This window comes from Camelus bactrianus, chromosome 22 (assembly GCF_048773025.1).
Source record: "Camelus bactrianus isolate YW-2024 breed Bactrian camel chromosome 22, ASM4877302v1, whole genome shotgun sequence".
NCBI classification, from domain to species: domain Eukaryota; kingdom Metazoa; phylum Chordata; class Mammalia; order Artiodactyla; family Camelidae; genus Camelus; species Camelus bactrianus.
In genome coordinates, this window is record NC_133560.1 from 27,197,262 (window position 1) to 27,216,347 (window position 19,086).

The 19,086-nt window shown below is 48.8% G+C and overlaps 1 protein-coding gene and 1 non-coding gene across 6 annotated transcripts in view; one reads left to right on the plus strand and one right to left on the minus strand.

Moving 5' to 3' along the window:
- INSR (insulin receptor) overlaps nt 1-7,562 on the plus strand; it is a 114,495-nt gene extending 106,933 nt beyond the window's left edge. For 4 of the 5 annotated variants that reach the window (XM_074350938.1, XM_074350937.1, XM_074350939.1 and 1 more), the window contains exons 20-22: nt 1,310-1,439; nt 1,737-1,871; nt 2,514-7,562. In XM_074350938.1, coding sequence (XP_074207039.1) covers nt 1,310-1,439; nt 1,737-1,871; nt 2,514-2,868 — 620 coding nt within the window. In that variant the 3' untranslated portion in view covers nt 2,869-7,562. Of the gene's footprint in view, nt 1-1,309; nt 1,440-1,736; nt 1,876-2,513 lie in introns of those variants that run through there. The other variant, XM_074350940.1, reaches the window with a different exon arrangement.
- Nucleotides 7,563-9,557: 1,995 nt separating this feature from the next.
- TRNAA-AGC (transfer RNA alanine (anticodon AGC)) lies at nt 9,558-9,629 on the minus strand. The gene has a single exon. It is a non-coding gene; the product is annotated as a tRNA-Ala (tRNA).
- Nucleotides 9,630-19,086: the final 9,457 nt, after the last annotated feature.

Below are 19,086 nucleotides of genomic sequence, written 5' to 3' on the forward strand. Positions count from 1 at the left end.
CCATCCTGACACTGTAATCGAATTGCATTTGCTCATTAACTCACTTGTTCACTTCTTTAAGCAGTATTTGGGCAAGCCGCTGCGGCACATGCGCCGGGCGCAGGGCTGAATAACCTGCCGCGGTTTTACTGCCCCTGTGCCCCCTGCAGCCTTTGTCCGCGCTGTCCAGCTCGGTAGCTACTGGCCACGTGTGGCCATTTACAGTTACATAAATTTAAATTCAGTAAAATAAAATGCTCAGCCCATCAGTCGCACTGGCCACCCTTCTGGTGTTCAGTAGCCACCTGGAGCCATATGGGACAGTGCGGAGATAGGCCATGCTCATCGCTGCGGAAAGTTCTCCTGGCCAGAGCTGTTCTGGACGAATGGTAAAATAGTTAACACTTAGGTAAGCTAATGAAGACGGGAAGGAGCCCTGAAGGAAGTAAGAGGTGCGTGATAAGAGAGGAAAGGCCTCTCTCTGTAAGGAGGCAACATTTTAGGCAAGACTTGCAGGACTGGATGTTGACCTGGGGGAGTTAGAACACATGCAAAGGCCCTGAGGTTGGAAGGATGGCTGATGTGGTGTGAATAAAATGAACGCAGAGGGGAGCAGAGAGCAGCATGAGACGTGAGGCTAAGGGGAGAGGCGGGAGCCAGACCCAGGAGGACCTTGCGAGTCCCGGTGAGTTGTGCAGACGTCACCCTACATCCCACATCACCAGTGTGACGCAGCGAGCCGCACGTAGCTCATGTAGCTTCTCTTGGGCAGTGGGCTGTCAGGGTCAGGGCGGAGGGAGGGTCCTGCAGGTGAGAAATGGTGGTGGGCCTGTGTGCGTCCAGGGCAATGGAGAGGAGCAGACTAGGTTAGAGAGGGATGTGGAGGGAGAGCGGGCAGAACTCACCACTATCTCCGCTGGGGGATGGGAGAAAAGGAGATGGCCAAAGGGGGACCCAAACCTGGGTTTCCAGCTGGGCAGCTGGGTGGTTGGTGGGGCCGTATCCAATGGAGAACAGTAGGTTGGCTGCAGAGAGTGAGAAGTTGTTTGAGATGCCTGTGAGGTCATGGGTGGGAAGGAAGCGTTGCTGAGAATGGGATTCCCAAGCTGCAGGCCAGAACGTCATTTCTTTGCCACTTGGTGGCTCCTTTTCCTTCCCTTTAAATGGCGGACCATTCTCTCCCCCCACATCCTCATGAGTGCCCTCAGAATCCATTCTCAGTGGATTTGACCATGACCCAGGTGAGCACACGCCGGGGCGGAGCAGTAAAGATGGCAGACAGCAGGGCCACAGGCTGAAGGTTAAGAGCATGTGAACTGTTTGTTGGCAGACTTTGGAATGACCAGAGACATCTACGAAACGGACTACTACCGGAAAGGGGGCAAGGGCCTGCTCCCCGTGCGGTGGATGGCACCCGAATCCCTGAAGGACGGGGTCTTCACCACTTCTTCCGACATGTGGTGAGTCGCGGGTGGGCTGACGGCCAGAACGCTGGGCTTGAATTCCAGGTTGCTCTACTGGAATGACCAGCAAGACAGTCAGGCAAAAACTGCCCTCCTCGCGGAAGGCGATGTCAGGGCTGGGGACCCTTCTGCAGCCACTGTGACATTTCTGTGAAACTAATCTCACAGGCATTTCTGAACTGCAGCATGGATTGTTTAAAGAACTGGCCGGCCAGGTTCTCGTACACCAAGAAGGTGTGTTGTGTGTGTGTTTTAATGGCTTCCTTGGTACTACTTCCCAGCTGTCCTTGGCAGGTCCTTCGGCGTGGTCCTCTGGGAAATTACCAGCTTGGCAGAACAGCCTTACCAAGGCCTATCTAATGAGCAGGTGTTGAAATTCGTCATGGATGGAGGGTATCTGGATCAACCTGACAACTGTCCAGACAGAGTGTAAGTGCGGAAAAGGGTGCAGTGTGTGGGCCGCTCATTCAGAAGCCTTTGCCCTTTGCATGGCTACTTGGGTTTGCGTGTCCTGTGTCCACGTGTGCTTGTGTTAGCCCGTTGTATCTCTGCACGCGCACTTGTGTTTGCACATCGTGTCACTGTACATATTTGTGTGTGTGTATTGCATCTTTGCACGCGATGCTTTACTGCACATCGTATCTTTGGAAGCTTGTACAGGAAACCCCGCAGCGGTGGTTGCCTTGGGAGAAGGGAGCCGGGGAGCAGGACAGTGCCTGTCCTGAGCAAAGTCAAGGTCCCCTGCGGAGAGTGAGGGCTGGGCGTGCAGGGCGGACCCCTAGGGTCAGTCAACGCAGCTGCACACACCCATCGCGGGCAGGGACACGTCCAGTGATGAGCTGCAGTCCTCACCGAGTGGCAACATCAGGACAGGCCTTTCTGGATTTGGTTTTGGGATGAGGCAGGGCCCGTGGCTCTCTTGCCAAAATCATCTTTCAGCCGCCGTAGAATTGCGGCTTCTGCCTGCTGCCGTCGGCGGTCGCGGTGGGTGTGGACCGCGCGGCGGGGCGGGGCCTCTTGGCGGTGGGGGGACCCCGGGGCTCACCCTCCACGTGCCCCTCCGTCCCACAGCACCAACCTGATGCGCATGTGCTGGCAGTTCAACCCCAAGATGCGGCCGACCTTCCTGGAGATCGTCGACCTGCTCAAGGACGACCTGCACCCCAGCTTTCCCGAAGTTTCCTTCTTCCACAGCGAGGAGAACAAGGCGCCGGAGAGCGAGGAGCTGGACATGGAGTTTGAGGACATGGAGAGCGTCCCGCTGGACCGGTCGGCACACTCGCAGCGGGAGGAGGCCGGGGGCCGGGACGCGGGGTCGGCGCTGGGGCTGAAGCGGGGCTACGAGGAGCACATCCCCTACACCCACATGAACGGGGGCAAGAGGAACGGCCGCATCCTGACCCTGCCGCGGTCCGACCCTTCCTAACGGCCCCTGCGGGGGGCAGGGGTTCCCGGCTTCACTTCCTCCTGGTTTGAAGGCCTGCAGAAAACTCAGGACTTGCACACGACTCTGCCACAGTGTCAAACGGAGCTCGGAGATCATGGCGATCCATTTCTGTTCATCTGATGACTTCAAAACACATTGGTTCCATTGCCAACTTGACTCGTCTGAGAAGTTAACTGTGAACACAGAGGGGAAAGGTTTCCACCGCTGCTGTCCCTTCTGGCCACCGCGGTTTCAAGCCAAGATGCTACTTTTTCGGTAGATTGAAAGAAAGCACCCGTTTTTACTTTTTTTTTTTTTTTTTTTTTTTTGCTGGTGTCTGAGCTACAGTATAAAACATAACACTTGTTTGTGGAACAAAAGTTTGAAAGAAAGAAAGAAAACCCTGTTCAAGTAGAATTCCAAGCTTTGTCGAGTGGGCTTCGAGAAAGTTTTTCTCATCCAGGCTGAAGGACTTTTTTTTTCCTTCACAAAAATCAGTTCCTCAAATTGACCAATAGCTGCTGCTTTTGTACTTTCGATAAGGACCTGCAGTCCGGGTGTGTGGCGCACGTGTGTACTCGGGCGTGTGTGTGCGGGTGTGTGTCCAGGTTAGGCGCAGCTGGCGTGTGTGTGTCTGAGTGTGTGTGCACGCCAATCATTTGGGCTGAGTTGTTGCTTTGGGGATCAGCTCATGAAGGTTCTGCTTTTCAAGTATGTGAGCCCTTGGTCCCCCGCCTCCTTCCTTCTTCTTTACTGGGAGACTGTGCCCTCAACAGGTTTTTCTTTTGTCCCAAGTCTAGCCTCAGGAGTCTTCTCTCCCTTAACTTTGGTGAAAAACGTTTTCCGGGAGCCGAGGGAGTCCTTTGGAGTGATAATGGATCTTTACAAGACCAAAACAAAGCCAGGACATTTAAAAAAAAGAAAAAAAAATAAGAAAAAAAAACTGAGATGATAAGTTTTGAGAATATATTTGTAACATATTTAATTTTTGAAAGAAATCTCCAGCATCAGCCTCCTAAGTTATTGCCCCTTTCCCCGGGGTGGGGGTAGGGCTTGTGGGTTGGTCTGCCTGTGTGGGGAGGGGGAACGAGGCACCAGTGGCCTCTCGGTGTGGTCTTAAAGGCATCTGCTTTTCTGGGAATAAAGCCACGTTAGCTGCTAACCCTTCTGGACGTCGTGGTGAGGCCACGCGGAGGGTGTGGGCGACTGGGTTTGATGGATGCTTTGGTTTCTGCTCGGGTAAGCTGAGCCCTGCCTTCGAACACGCGTGTGGCTCTCGGATCCTCTGGTCCCGTGTGTACCTCTTGGGCTTCCTCAACTGGGTGGGCACGTCCTACAGTTACTGTGCAAACACAACAGAATCAGACCCCAAAGTGGGACAGCACGGACGGCCTCTGAGAACACTAGCAATATGAAGCAAGATGTGCCTGCGGTCCCCTCCGCCCTCAGGGCATCTGACTGTCCTCAAAACTGACCTCCCAGAAGCTGCTCTGTGCCCAGGGACCTCAGCTGGGCCAGGTGTGGGGCCTGAGCCGAACCCTCAGGTGCTTACAATGTCGCAGTCCCTAAGAGAGAGGAGTCTGCAGGAGAAACCAAGGACCTTCAGCGCTACCGAGAACTTCCGAATGGGCATGAGTCCACAGCTTCCTCCCTCAGGGGAGAGGACGACAGCTGCTCAAAGAGAGAACATGGTGAACTCCTCACTCTGGTTCATCGAAATCGTCACCCCTGGGTCATCCCTTGAGTGCACTTTCTCACAAAGTTTTGCTTGCTTCCTTCTCTTAAGAGCTGTGGGCTGAAGAACAGGATAGAGACACAATGGCGACCTCTGAACCTTCTCAGTTCTTGATTAAGGACACAGGTAGACACACATCCCAATTGCCTATTGTTATTTATATGATTTGAGAAATCTCAGCATGTAAAATACTTCTGGGGAGTCTCAGCGATTGGGTACAAGGAGCAAGAGTACAGAAATTATTTTCGCCAAATTTATTTTGTACATATAAGAGGGTCTGTACGTAAATTAAAAAAACACATACCCGTAGATCTAGGTATTTTGTTCTTTCCGTAGTAAATTTGTAGTGGCCATATACTACACTAGCAGCAATTTTCACATTTTTCTAATTCAGAAAGGTTTTCTTATATTAGGGGAAAAATTATTTATTTTAATATATAAAAATCACTGTAAAAATCACTTTCGTAAAAAATGGAGTGCATGTAAATTTTTTTTCAAAGAAAAAATAAACAGGTGAATGTGGGCTAATGATTTTTTTTTTCCAGCACAGTCTACCTCAGTGTACTGTTAGGATGTGGTTCAATCATCAACATCTTTGAGACTTCAGAATTCTGCCTGGATCCAATCTGAATCAGGGAAAATTGTATCAGCTGATTCCGAATGCCAGGGACCAGTAAGAATTTTGAGGGAGGGAGTTGGGCTGAAGTGTGGCTTTCATATGAACACAGATCCTTTTTTTCTGGCTGATAATATTCTTCTCTGGATTTAATCTTCCTCTTTTTTTTTTTTTTTTTTTTTTTTTAAATCCTCCATCCATTGACACTGTGCTCTCCAAACATGAACCAAGTTCCAGGCCATCATGATGTATCTGATGTGTGGGGGACACCCTGGCCTGAGTGCCACCCTCTGGTGAGGGAAGCTCCCCGGCTGGGGCAAAGACAGGCTGTGATGCAGGGCCAGCACCCCCACTGTCCCACAGCATCCTTCTGGTGTGAGCACCAAGGTGCCCTGGGCTCTGTATGGCTTATTTCCATTCCTTTCAGGCTGAGGTTTTTTTTTTGTTTTGTTTTTTTTTTTTGGAGAGGGGCATGGAACCAATCACACTCATGGGCACCTTGCACACAGACACCCAACGTGGTGTCTCTTTTATTCTCTGAGTGAAAAGGGGGCACGTTGAGAAATCTCAAACCAAAACCCACCATGCTGAACACATTTTTTAGCAACAAAACCTTGGACCCCTGTATTGTGGTTTGGTTGACCTCAAGATGATACTATTTGATCCTGTGGGGCTTTGAGAGCCCACATGCTAAGTCTGGGCAGGGCCAGCAGGGATGCTGTCATCCTCAGCAGACGTCACCGCCCTTACCGTACCTCCCCACCCGTCCTGGAGAGGCAGCTCAGAGCGCTGGGCCTGCCCTGTGTGAACGGGATCTCCCCGCCTTCGTTTAGCTGTCTCTCTTGCTGCAGTCAAAGAGCAAGCAGCCTGGAATAACAGCCCCCTTTTTACATCAGATAATGTTGACTCGCTCTGTAACAACAGAGTTTTGGTCCTAGAAAGTCATGGATGTCCTGGAGGGTTGTAGTGATGTGCTACAGAAAAAAAGCAACAAAGCCAGCTTTGGTTGACCCTTTTTGTTGTTTGTGTTTTTAAAGATGTCTTGCTGGTTTTAAAACCCTTTTTTATTTGTGTGGCAAAATCCACATAGTGGTTTCTCCCTGGACCAGTGATGTCAAACACACATCTGGAAATGTTTGTATCCTGGGAGCTGTCCAGGGTGCTTTTCTGTCATTTTAAGCTGGTAAGAAAGGGGGGAAATGCTGCTGGTTCTCTGGATAGACAGCGAGCACAACTGAAAGAAAACTGATGCAAAGGTCTGCACATACAATCCCATGATGGTTGGAGACTGCCACCAACTGAGGGACAGATCTTCCACTTCCTCCAGCCAGAGCAGACGGTCTGCTGTGAAACATGCTTGTTGGGTTGGGAGATGTTTCTTGGCAGCAGCAATAACATTGGCCAGTGGGCAGGAACACCATCAGGGCTTGGCCCGTGCTAGCCACCTGCATAAGTGATCTGTGTGCTGCGCCCTCAATGACAATCTTTTTTCTACTTTGTGGTGGGTGGAAGTTGGGGGTTAAATGTCTATCAGATGCCACTTGGTGAGTCGTTGACACCTCAGGCTACTTAGAAATTATGGTTTTGTTGGGAGTGGGGGATGGGAAAATGCTGATTGTTTAGAAATGATGCACGTAGGATGGTGTCCCTTCAGAAAACCTTCCAGAATGTTCTTCAGAGTATTGATTTACCCCAGAGCTGAGGTTGGGAATGCAAAGAACAGACTGGCGTTCATTCTTTCAAACACATGAAAGAATGTGATGGATGTTCAGAAGCTGCAACTGGAGGTAAATGTTTCCCTATGGGGTCCCCCAGAAAGAGAGGGAAATAATGACTTTTTGAGTTCACTGTCACCTCATAGCAGTCAAGGTTCAGAACCAGCCTCCAGCCACATTTTTATTTGGGTGTGGCCCCTAAAAATCCTTGTTGAAACTCAGATCATGACTCTGGGGCTCCTGGTCCCATTTGAGAAGGAAGGCAACACCTACCCATCTCCCCGCCAAGAATGTGTGTCCACACACACGTTCAGGAATGGCTTGTTTACTCTGTTGACCTTGTGTGCCTGGTGGGGGGTCCAGGCCCTGCGTGTCTGCAGCAGACACCCATCCGCTGTCAGCCACGCAGGATCAAATGTGCCTCGGCTTAGGCGGAAAACAACTCGGAGACACAAAACCCACCAAAAGCTCAATTCTTATTTTTTTTTCAATGTTTTCCTAAAAGAGGCAAGTAGCACCATGTATAGAATATGCCTTTTTGTTTTTTGGATATTGAAATTGCTCTGCATGTAAAATATGGGATAATTACCTGTTTATATGAAAATTCTGAATAAATTATCTGAGAATACTCTTGCTTCTGTGTGGTGTCCAAGCAAGGACCTGTGAACAGTGTGGAGCTGTAACTATGGGATGGGCTGTTACCCGACACCTTCTGGCTGGTTGTGGGTGTCTGTTTGGAGAGGGGACAAACCCCCCCGGTTCATCAAAACACTGAAGCAGGAAGTTAAATATTGTTACCAGCAGGGCTGTTGCTCCATTGGTACATACCTGTACAGTTGAACCAACCATTTAAATACTGAACTATTTCTATGCTAGTTGGTAAGTAACTGCTCCCCCAAGGACTCCAACCTTCCAAGAATCCAAACACTTAAGTGGTTCACCAGAAGAATGCCAGGGGGACCCCCCCCCCCACCAGGACCTTGCTCCATTCCACCATGCTGGAGACTTAGATGCTAAATTTTTTTGTATACATATATTTAATTGAAATATAGCCAGTTTACAATGTTGTATCAATTTCTCATGTACAGCATAATGCTTCAGTCATACATGAACATACATATATTCATTTTCTTAATTTTTTTCACTACAAGTTATTACAAGATATTGAATATAGTTCCCTGTGCTGTACAGTATAAACTTGTTTATATACATTAGTTTGGATACAGGGAGGCGTGAACCAACTGAGAGTCAACAACAGCCCACACGTCTCACTTTACCCTTCTATGACTGAAGATGATAGACCTTCCTTCATGTGACCGTAGTGAGGATCAAATGAGGTAACGTTTACCCTTCATGCTCCCTCCAGGATGTCCTTCCCACACCTTCACACCCCTCCAGGATCCCCGTCCTCCAAGAAGCTGGTGCCCCTGCTAGGTGGTAGCCTGAATTGTGCCTCTCTGGGTTTGTTAAATTCAGTAGAAGCCTCTTGGACAACGGAGGCTGGAAAGAGTCTCCCCAGGAAAGAGTCCCAGGGATGCTTCAGTCTCAGGGTGAGCAGGTGGGTGGTGGGCTCTAGGCCCAGAGGGGCCACTTGGACTCCTCAAACTCCTGGCTAAGTGATGTCAGTGCAACTTAGCAGGGGCCCTGGCTCTGCCCCAGATGTGAACAGCACAACAGGTGGGACAGTGGTCATCAGCTTGGTGCACAAGCAAGAGGAAGCACATGAGAACTCTGGTCTCTCCAAAGCACTCCATAGAAGAGGGAAGTGATACTCTGGAAGGGATGACAGGGTTGTGGGGTGGTCCAGACTATGTGTGATGAGATCCAAAGGTTCTAGCCATTGATCTCCAACCTCTCTGGATGCTGCCAACCCTTCCGCTGGGGCCCCTTCTCCCCAGGGAGCTGACAGTGCTGCCTGGAATTGGGTCCTTAAGGTGACTCATCCAGAATCACAAACCCCAGGCACCTCTAGAAGCCCTCGTTATAATCAGAGCCTTGCAGGACGCCACTGCGGTGACCCACCGTAGCTGATGCTGTAGTACCACACAGACCACGTCTTCAGAACCCAGGTGCTCACACTTCCAGCTGCCAGGAAGGCTGTCTGCTGGGGGCTCACACCCGAGTCCCTTTGCCAGCACTCTCCTGGGCTCAAGGGAGCTGCTTTGTCCAAGGTCATATCCCCTCCCTAGGGGCAGCCACATCTGGCAATGGTCCAGGGGTACAAATGCCGGACCCCTGTGCCTAAATGCATGTTATGGGTCCGATTGCAACCTCCTCCCCTCCAAAAGATACATGCAAGTCCTACTCTCCGGACAAGGGGTTGTTGAGCAAGTGACTATGATTTTCCATCCCTTGGGGTGATCAGTGATCACAAGTGTCATGGCTACCACGGCTGTGACCCTGAAGAGATTTCCCCTTCTTCAGAGTGAATACTTGTATAACTGGATTCTAGAAGATCAATTTATGGTTCTGAGTGGGAGGATAAAAGAAGTCAAGTGCTAACTGGCTTAAATGTCTAACTGGTGATGATTGGTTTCAGAAGGTGGACATATGTTAGCCATCAGGGGAGTCATTTTTTTTGGTGGGGGTGAGGAAATTAGGTTTACTTATTTAATTTTAAAAATGGAGGTACTGGGGATTGAACCCAGGACCTCATGCATGCTAAGCACGCGCTCTACCACTGAGCTATACCTCCCCCCTGTCCCAGGGGAGTCATTTGGATAAGAGCTTGAAGTCACGAGGAGATGAACAGATGATCCTGCTGGCCAGCGCCAACATACAGTTCACTGCAATCATTAACTGTTCTTGCTTTGTTATCTGGGTTGTGAGCAATGAAATGAGCCTGAAATGCAGATGCTTCCCATACTCTGTAACCAGTTTTCAGGGCTCGCTGACACCACATCCTAGGATCCCAGATTCTTTTTCAGCCACCCCACGTCCATTAGGACCACCTGTTACCAAAATGTGACTTCACCTCCCTCACACTGATGCCTGTACAGAGCATTTCCATCTCCTGCTCCTGCTCTGCTGCTGCTGTTCTGTAAAAGTCAGTGCGTGTTCCAGCGCATGGAGTGACGCGGGGGGTGGGAATTTTATTTGGTGCTTTGTAGCTCTGGGTTTGGGTCCTCTGATTAGTTGCTACATATGTTGAAACTCCTCCGTGGGCTAGTTAACCAATGTGTACACTACGTGGAATCAAGATCTGCAGGTTATAAAACAATGTACTGCCTCACTGGTTGTGATCCTTGGTTCTAGGAACAGTTCGGTTTGTTGATGAAACACTGCCATCTTCAGGGACTATTTTGGAATTAAAAAGGACACTCCAGAGATGTTTTTGTTGTCAGCCTTTGGAAAAATGGATCAAAGTAGCAGAAAATCATAATTCAGATGGGCCAGCGGGGTTACAAAATCAAGATGAGGAGGAATATTTCAGATGTTGTTTGGGTTCTCTCTCTCTCATAGTGGAATGGTTAAGAGTACAGATTCTGAAGTGAGACTGTCAGCTTTTTAATCTTTTAGGAGCTGTGTGACCTTGAGTAAGTCACTTAACCTCTCTGTGCCTTCATGTCAGTTTTCTCATCTGAAAAATAGCGCCGTAACTTAGGTTCTTTGAAAAGCAGACACTAAAACAGAATCGGATGTGTGGATAAGGGGAGAGGGAGCAGGAGTAGCTCTCAGGACCGTTCTGAGAAAGTCTCCATAAAGCCGATGGGGGCACCCAGAGCACAGAATTCTTGTGAGAGGAGCCCTGCCTTGGTGAGAAATGACCTGGCTCTGGTACTCCCATCCCTCAAGCTCGGGCATTGGTTGGGAACAGCCCAGGGACAACATGGCTTTGGCGTGAACCTCCAGCAGGTCTGAAGATGCGGCAGCTGGAGGTGGTCAGTTTGTGGTACCCTCCCCTCACCCCATCGGGTGAGATCTGAGCAGTGCACTTCCGTGATGAGCATAAACGGGGGTAACAGTATCTTCTTCATAGAGATGCTGTGAAAGGTGAGTGAGTTAATACCCGAAAGCCCTTCGCACAGCGCCTGGCTATGAAGTGTGAGTTTTTAGGTTTTTCTATTGCACTGGGGAAGCAGTGCATATTCCTAGTTTATTCACTCTTTTTCAGAAGGGAGTTTGCATTTTGATCAAATGCCGAGCCGATGGCTTCTGTCTGTCCCTCCGCATGCTGCTTCACCCTGTACTCTGACCCCAGAAGGCTGACCTACAGTGGATGCAGCAGGGACCCTTGCCCTCTGGCTTTGGTGGGTTCTGACAATGACATTCCTCCTCATCGGCAGGGTGGAGACCTGGCGGGGGGGGGGGCGGGGTGGAGAGGGAGGAGAATGAGGGCGAGATGGTTATTTTCCTGGTTCACTTCTGGCCCCAGGCTTGGCCTCAGCAGCTTACAACACTCCTTCTTCCCAAGCCGCGTGGCATTTGCAGACTGCCCCTAGCTCCGCTCCACGTCCTGTTCTGTCCAGGATCCAGGCTCGTGGAGAAGTCGGGGAATTAGCAGACAGAGGGGCTGTATATTTAAAAAGCATGTTCCATTTTGGAATGTCTACCTCTGGACTTCCTTCACATTCTCTTAGAAAGACAGACTGTAGGGTGCTCTTCTTTTATATGATCCCCCTCAATTTTTTTTTTAATACATGTTTAACTCAGGTCTGCTAGCTTGACTCTTGCAGAATGGTTACTGTAGGGGCAGCTGGAACAAGAGACAGGGATAATGCCCAGAGGCTCTGAAGAGATGTATTTAGGGTCTGCATGTACTGATCATGTTTTAAAATTTTCCTGTACTTTAGGATGTGTTGATATCTTGCTGATCTGGAAGAGGCACCCTTCCCAGGGCTGGCCAATTCGTAGACGGCGGACAAACCTTCCTGGGAGTGCGCCTCTCATATGCACACCCACCAATCCAGGGTCCATACCCTACCCACCTCTTTTGACTCTCACATGAGTTAATAGTCTCCCTGCTCTCAGTCACCCCAGGGCCGGTATCAGAGAGCAAGGGACCATCCCTACAGCCCAGAGCTCCCAAAAATTATTCAAACTAGCCAGTCCTAATATTGCTTACCCTGCCTTGCCTTTCCCATGGAGACCACAATAAAGGCTCATGCCCATGCTTCCTGCCACTCCTCCTGCCACCTGACCCCCCCGGCGCCTCCCTGTGCTGCCCTGTGTGGCACGGACTACCCCATCCTCTTGGGCACTGTGAGTAATACACTCATCTCTCAAAGGCAGTTGTCTCCACCTTACCAGACCTGATGAAAATGAGACAGGCTGGGACCTGGGGCCTTTTGCTGCAATGCTTGCACCTGGACAAACGTCTCCTCGAGCAACAGAATACAAAGAAACTACAAGGGCCTAAAAATAACTGTGTGCAGCTGGACCAAGTTATGAACAACAAGATACGAAAAGACCAAAAACCCGTCACTTCAGAGGTGCCAGGAGCAAAAGCAAGTCCTGCATGTGATCCCTGCACACAGATCCACCAAGGGGGTGGGCAGATCATCTAAGCCGCCCCTCCAGCCTCGCTCACCTATCTGCCCCTATCCTCACCTCGTTTCAGGGACCAGCTCACTACCCACCCCCTCCAAGGAGCAAGCAAGGGAGCCTGTGACTTGTTTTTGCTCCCTTGTGCTGAGCCCCAACAAAGCCTTGCCTGAATTTCTCGTCTGACCTCTCTTAACAATTTCCATTGATTAAGGAGACCAAGAACCCTGGTCAGTAACAAAAAAAAATACCTGGGCATCACCCAGGTACAGTCATTGGTCTCCCTCCAAAAATGCCATCCATCAGTTCTGTGAGGAACTGGAGATTCCCTTCCTGTCTGCCTACCATTTAGAGTATCAGTGCCACATCCCAGTTTGTCTTCAAACTGAGAGCGTCCTCAGGATGCCCCACTGAACTGCTGGAAACGGCTGCAGATGCTTAGTATTCTCCCTTGTGATTTGGCGTCAGAGATCCCAGCCTGGGGTCTCTGAGGCCAGGATTGTGCCAGTAAGAGAAGAAAAACTGGAGACTTGCCCAGCCTTCTGCTCAGATTTCATTGGCTAGAATAAGTCACATGGCCACGTCCGCTGCAGGGGCTGGGGGTGGCTGGGTCGGATCATCTTTTACAGGCATAGGAAGGACTCGTGACTGGTGATACTCCCAATGCCTAGCACGGAGGCCCTCAGTGTAGCCCTGGACATCTAAGGGCATGTCTGACCTATCACTCGTCACTCTCAGGTGGCTAAATGCCATTTGTCATTCCAACAAGGGTGGGTACTGACCTCAAGGGCTGGGCTTGTGAAGCTAGTGCGCTTTTCAGAATCTTTCTTTTGTAATTAAAGCTAGCCAGAGGATGGCTTGGCTGCCTGCTGGCCCCTACTGATTCCAGAGAGGGCCTTCAACCCATCAGTCAGCTTCCTACAAGGGACAGCTCAGGTCCCCTGCAAGTCCTATCCCTTCTAACTGTTCTTCTCCTTTCAGGGCCAACGTCACAACCATTCTCTCAACGTCCAGGAGCCAGAGACCTATTTCCTGGAAGCCACCGAGTGGTTCATGGGACAATTCTCCACTTGAGAATTAGGGTGGATCTGAGCATCTTTGTACCCACAACCTTCCTGCTTGATGAGTAAAACCTGCCCTAGCAAATGTGTATTTTTCTGGTCCATTTATCTCCTTCATTTCTTTAAAATTTTCAAATAACTTTAAGAGATATAATTCAAATGCCATACTGTAATAGAAAAGAACAAATCTGACTCCATATTAGATGTGTTCCTTTGGCTTTAATGCTGTGCTGTTTCCTGGGCTGGTTCTGCACATTTTGTAAAAGACTGTTGCCTATAGCCTGAAATAGACAGGATGGACCATTCTCAAGGCTCTACCTTTAAGGGTATTAAGACGTTTCCATTCACACAAAGATAACAAGTTGCAGAATAAAAAATAACACGTTTTGTTGGAAGTTTACAGGGACACCATGAACTGACCCACGTGAACAGCTGTAAGAACAAAGGATTCCAACACCAAGAAGCTTGCAACAACCACAGTGTCTCCCCTTTTTAGTATAAAAAGAGCCTGACTTCTGACTTGGGGAAGACGGTACTCCAGGACATTAGTCTGCCATCTTTTTAGTCTGCCCGCTTTCCAAATAAAGTCATTATTCCTTGCCCCAACACCTCATCTCCCAATTTATTGGCCTGTCATGCGGTGAGCAGAGCGAGTCTGGATTTAGTAACATGACCACATAAATTCACCCATTTAAAGTGCACAATTCAGTGGCTTTCAGTAGACTCGCAGAAATGCACAGCTATCACCATAGTTCACTGGAGAATATTTGTATCACGACAAATAAGCCCACTGATGCAGTCCATCAACCTCCCCAGGCTCAGGGCCAGTTGGTTTCCATCCCACATTCCTTACACAGTGTTCCTCCAGTGTGACTTCTCACATAGATCTTAAGGGGTGAGCGTTCTCTCAAGGGTTTTCCATTCTGATGGTAGTTGTAGGGTTTTCTCTTGGTGTGAACCATTCTGATTCACCAGAGATATCACAGAACTGCATTCCTCCTGTTTCTCCCCAGTAGGCAATTTTTTGCATGTGTGCACAAAAACATTCTGAGTTGAGTTGAAGGTTTCACCACATAGACCGCATTTATAAGGTTTCTCTCCAGAGTAAGTTAACATGTGGGTTACAGAATGCCACTCCATACTGATTAAATTGGGAGGGTGAAGGTCTGAAGAGAGCTTTTCTTCACTGAGTCATGACCAGCCTCCAAGATGGTTCCCAGTGATCTCTTCCTACTAGTATTCATAACTTGTGTGGGCCCCTCCCACACTGAGTCAGGATCTTTCTGGGTGGCCAACACCATACAGATGAAGAAAGAATATATCCTTCTGAGGTTAGGTCATAAAAGACATCACGGCTTCTGCATCGCCTTTTCTGGATCATTTACCTGCCGCCATATTGTAAAGACCCTCGGCACTGTGGAGAGGCCTACATGGTGAGGAACTGCAGGTCCCATGCCAACCACTGGCTCTAGCTGGTCAGGCACGTGAGGTAAGCTGTCTTCAGAAGGGACCCTTCAGTCCTAAAGACTTCTGACGAGCACAGTTCTAGGTGGCACCTTGACTGCAACCTCATGAGAGCCTGAGCTAGAACTACGTAGCCAAAATGCTTCTGAACTCCTGACCTACATGAACTGTGGGATAATAAATGCCTGCTGTTTTTAAACCACTAAGTTTTGGGGCCAATTTGTTACAACAGACAATTTACACATCCAGTGAGAGTTCCCAAGGTGTCTGAGGGATGAGAAGTCAGCAAAGGCTCCCCCAGAGTTACTGCAGCCGTATCTACCTATTATGGATTTTCTTGTGCACAGACAGGTAAGAGTTACTACTGAAAGCCCTTCCACAACGATTACACTCACAGGGTTTTGCTCCAGTGGGAGCTCTCACGTGTTTCTTACGAGATGACAGACTATTAAAGGCTTTCCCACAGTTACTACGTCCATAGAGTTTCTTGCACTGTGTATTCTCTCGTGCACTGTAAGAGGAAAGCTACTGCTGAAGGGTTTTCCACACTGGTTACACTCATAGGTTTTTCTCCAGTATGAGTTCTCATGTGCTGTGTCAGATGTGAGCTCTTCCTAAAGGTTTTCCCACAAGCACTGCACTCGTAAGGCTTCTCTCCTGTATGAATTCTACTGTGCACAGTGAGGGAGGAGCTCACGCTGAAGGCCTGGCCACACTGATCTCATTCATAATGACTCTCCCCAATATGAACTCTTGTGCCTTTTGAGGATACATCTAGTGCAGAACACATGAAAACACTCGTTACCTTCTTAAGGTTTTTCTCCAGTGTGCCAGAACCTTCTAGCTAAGCTGCTCCTGAATTTCTGAACTACACAAACTGTGAGCGATGATATGTGATTTTTGTTGTTTTGAGGGACTAAGGCTTGGGATAATTTTTTATGCAGTAATTAAATAATGAATAAATCAGGGGGGTAGGGGTATAGCTCAGTGGTGGAACACGTGCTTAGCATGCATGAGGTCCTGGGCCAGGCTCTGCAGCTCTGCTCTGTGTTCCATCCCGCCCACATTTAGGAGCTGTACACTATCAGTTATGTCTAGTCCCCCCTCTCTTCAAGCTCTCCCACTCCACCAGACTTCCTCACACCATTTAAACCCAACGTAGTATTTTCAGCAGCGAAATAAATCTACCCCAAGAGCACAGCTTTCTTCCCATTTATCACCCAGTCTCCCTCATCACAGCCAGTTTTTTCACTCGGTCTCATTTTCTCCCCTCCTGCTCACTCTACATGGCACATTCTGGTTTCTACCACTAACATTTCAAGGACAATGCCTTTGGTGGAATCACTGAGATCTTATTCACAGAAACAGAGATGCATGTTGCAACCACACTGATGCTATTTCTTATCTACCAGATCAAGAAATGCAGAGAGGATAAAACAAATGAATGTAAATGGTAACCAATAAGGGCAGAAGAATAACTGAGGAGACGAGAATTGAATTTAGATTCCCCTAGACATGACTTTTTATATAGTTTTGACTTTGGAACCATATTTTAAAAACACAACTGCAATCCTTCCCACTGAAAACAAATAACCAAATGAGCCTAACTGCACATCAACTTGGAAACATGATCACAACACAGTTCGGAAAAAAATGCTTTCGTATGACGATAAAACAAAGTATATTGCCAATTCTGCCAGTTTCCTATTGATGGACATTTGAGTTGTTTCTCATCTTTTGCTGTTGGAAATAATCCTCCCATGCATAACCTCATGTGTATATGTTGTTTTGTATTTTGGGAGGTTTACATTCAGAGCATATTTCCAGAAGCGAGACTGCTAGGAAAGAACAGCAAAGCTTCGGAGAGTAGTTTGTTACATACACTGATGGAGAATACCACCAAGTAAACAGATTAGTGTTATTAGGAACCAACATTTTTAATATAACACATGAGAGATTAATATGAAATCAAAGAAGATAAGGAAAAAAGCCACTGTAAAGTTAAATTTGAGTGAGAAATATGCTAAACTTATGGTTTAAAAAAATGTGTATTTCCTAGCTATATCCAGTGAAAGGTCCTAAAAGCCATGATACTCCAGATGCGCTTAGCACACCCAGTGTCTAGATTTTGGTTTCTAACACTATTCACAGTTAAAAAGAGCAAAGTACTCTATGCACTAACAATGGAAAAATCTTCAGTATATGTTAAGCCAAAAAAAAAAAAAAAAAAAAAGCAAGGCAAGGAAAAATGCATACAGTTCCACAATGTTTTGTGTAAGTAAAGTGGAAATGATAATATATTTGCTTGCTTGCGTTTACTTAAAGAAAACCTGTAAGGTTAAAAATGCATGGTAAGCCAATAAAAGTAATTACCCATAGGTGGCTAAGAATAGAATGCACGAACAGGTGAGGGCAAGACTTTGTAAGGTAAACCTTTTACATCATCTTAGTTTTGAACCAACTGCAAAGAAAAGTTTTAATCAAAATTTTAAACATTTGAATATTTTATAAGGACATTGAGTAATTTAATTTTTAGCCCCAGACTCTCAGCGACTCCTTGCGTTTTCAACCTGAGCACGGTAAGGCCCCTGAGCAGTTCCACACAGCTGAAGCTGCTGGAACCTGATCTTACAAGTTCCATACACTACTCACCTGGTCACACAGAAATCCACAGATCACCCAGGACACATGGACCTTTAAGGCCGTTGTCAACAGAAACTTTAGATCCAGAGATGCTTTTCTTGTCTGTGGGGGGAAAAAAGTACAAATATTGCTTCTGAGGCTTTTAATAGGGTGTAATACAATTACTGGATAGAAAAACCACCCCATTCAGCTTTTGTGCGTGTGTATTTACTGATTTAACTGTTGGACGTGGCTAGCTTTTGCTGAATTCTATCCAGCCATCTGCTCCCCAAATGGGACAAAAAGCTTCACACTGTGTGCATTTGATTAGCTCAGCTCATTTGGCTGGACAGAGATTTTATGGCGACTCGAGACACTTTAAAAACGACTTGTCACTTACGGGCCCTACAAGTGACAGCTGAATTGTAGACGATTTCCACAGTTCATTCAAAACTTCAGAGATTTTAAGACCCTTGAGCAGGGTTTCCCAACCGGGGCACTGCTGACATTCGAGGCTGGAAAATTCCTTGTCATGGGGGCCGTCCTGTACATTACAGGAGGTTGAACAGCGTCCCGGGCCACCACCCCCAGGTGCCAGCACACCTCTCTCTCCCTCCCAGGTGGTGACAACCTAGAGCATCTTCGGACGTGGCCAAAAGCACCCTGGGGTTGTGGGAAGGGTGGCCCCCAGGTGAGAGTGATGCGGGGGACTCTGAGGAGGGGGCAGCGTGAAAACATAAGTTTCCCAGGCCGAGGAAATGATGCGAAGCCCCTGGGGAGGAAAAGGGGCTCCCGAGAGGGACGTTGGGACGCGAGAGCCCGTGACTAGGGACTGCCCGCCGTCCACGCCCGCCCACCCCGCCCCGGACTCCCCCGAGCCCCTGCCCTCCCGCCGCTCACCGAGTCCCGCGCGTCACGCGGGCTTCCGCCCCGACGTGCTGACCGGCCTGGACTCCCCGCCGTAGGCAAGACTCCGCCCCCTCCCCGCCCCCGCCGCGCCGCATTTCCGCTTCCGGTCTCGGGCTGCCGGGCGGAGATGGGGATCTTCGGGCTTTCCCACCTGAGTCTGCCGGCGGGGGCAGCGGCCGCGCACCCTAGCCTCCGGCCGAGGGCTTTTCGTTTGCTTACTTTGTGCAAACTTGGGCGGGAGCCGGATCTGCCTGGGAATGGGGACCAGCATCTGCCTGGGAAGCGGGGGTCGTGGGCGGCGACCGGCCCGGGGGCGGCCCCTGGAGCTGGGGGAGTGGCTCTCCGGGGGCGGGGCTGTGAGCGGGTAGCGAGTTTGCTGGGCGAACACGTGGCAAGAATAAGGCTAGACTGGCATGTGCGAAGGGCTGGGGCTCAGTTCTACACAGAACGTCGGAGGGAAACTTACACGGTGCAAACATTAAAAAAAGCCAAGTGCCTATACTGCTGTAAGATAAAGTGGATTTCAGATCAAAGAAAATTACAAGTGACAAAGTGGGATGTTATATCATGAAAAAAGGGTCAATCCACCACGAAGACAGTAGTTACAACACA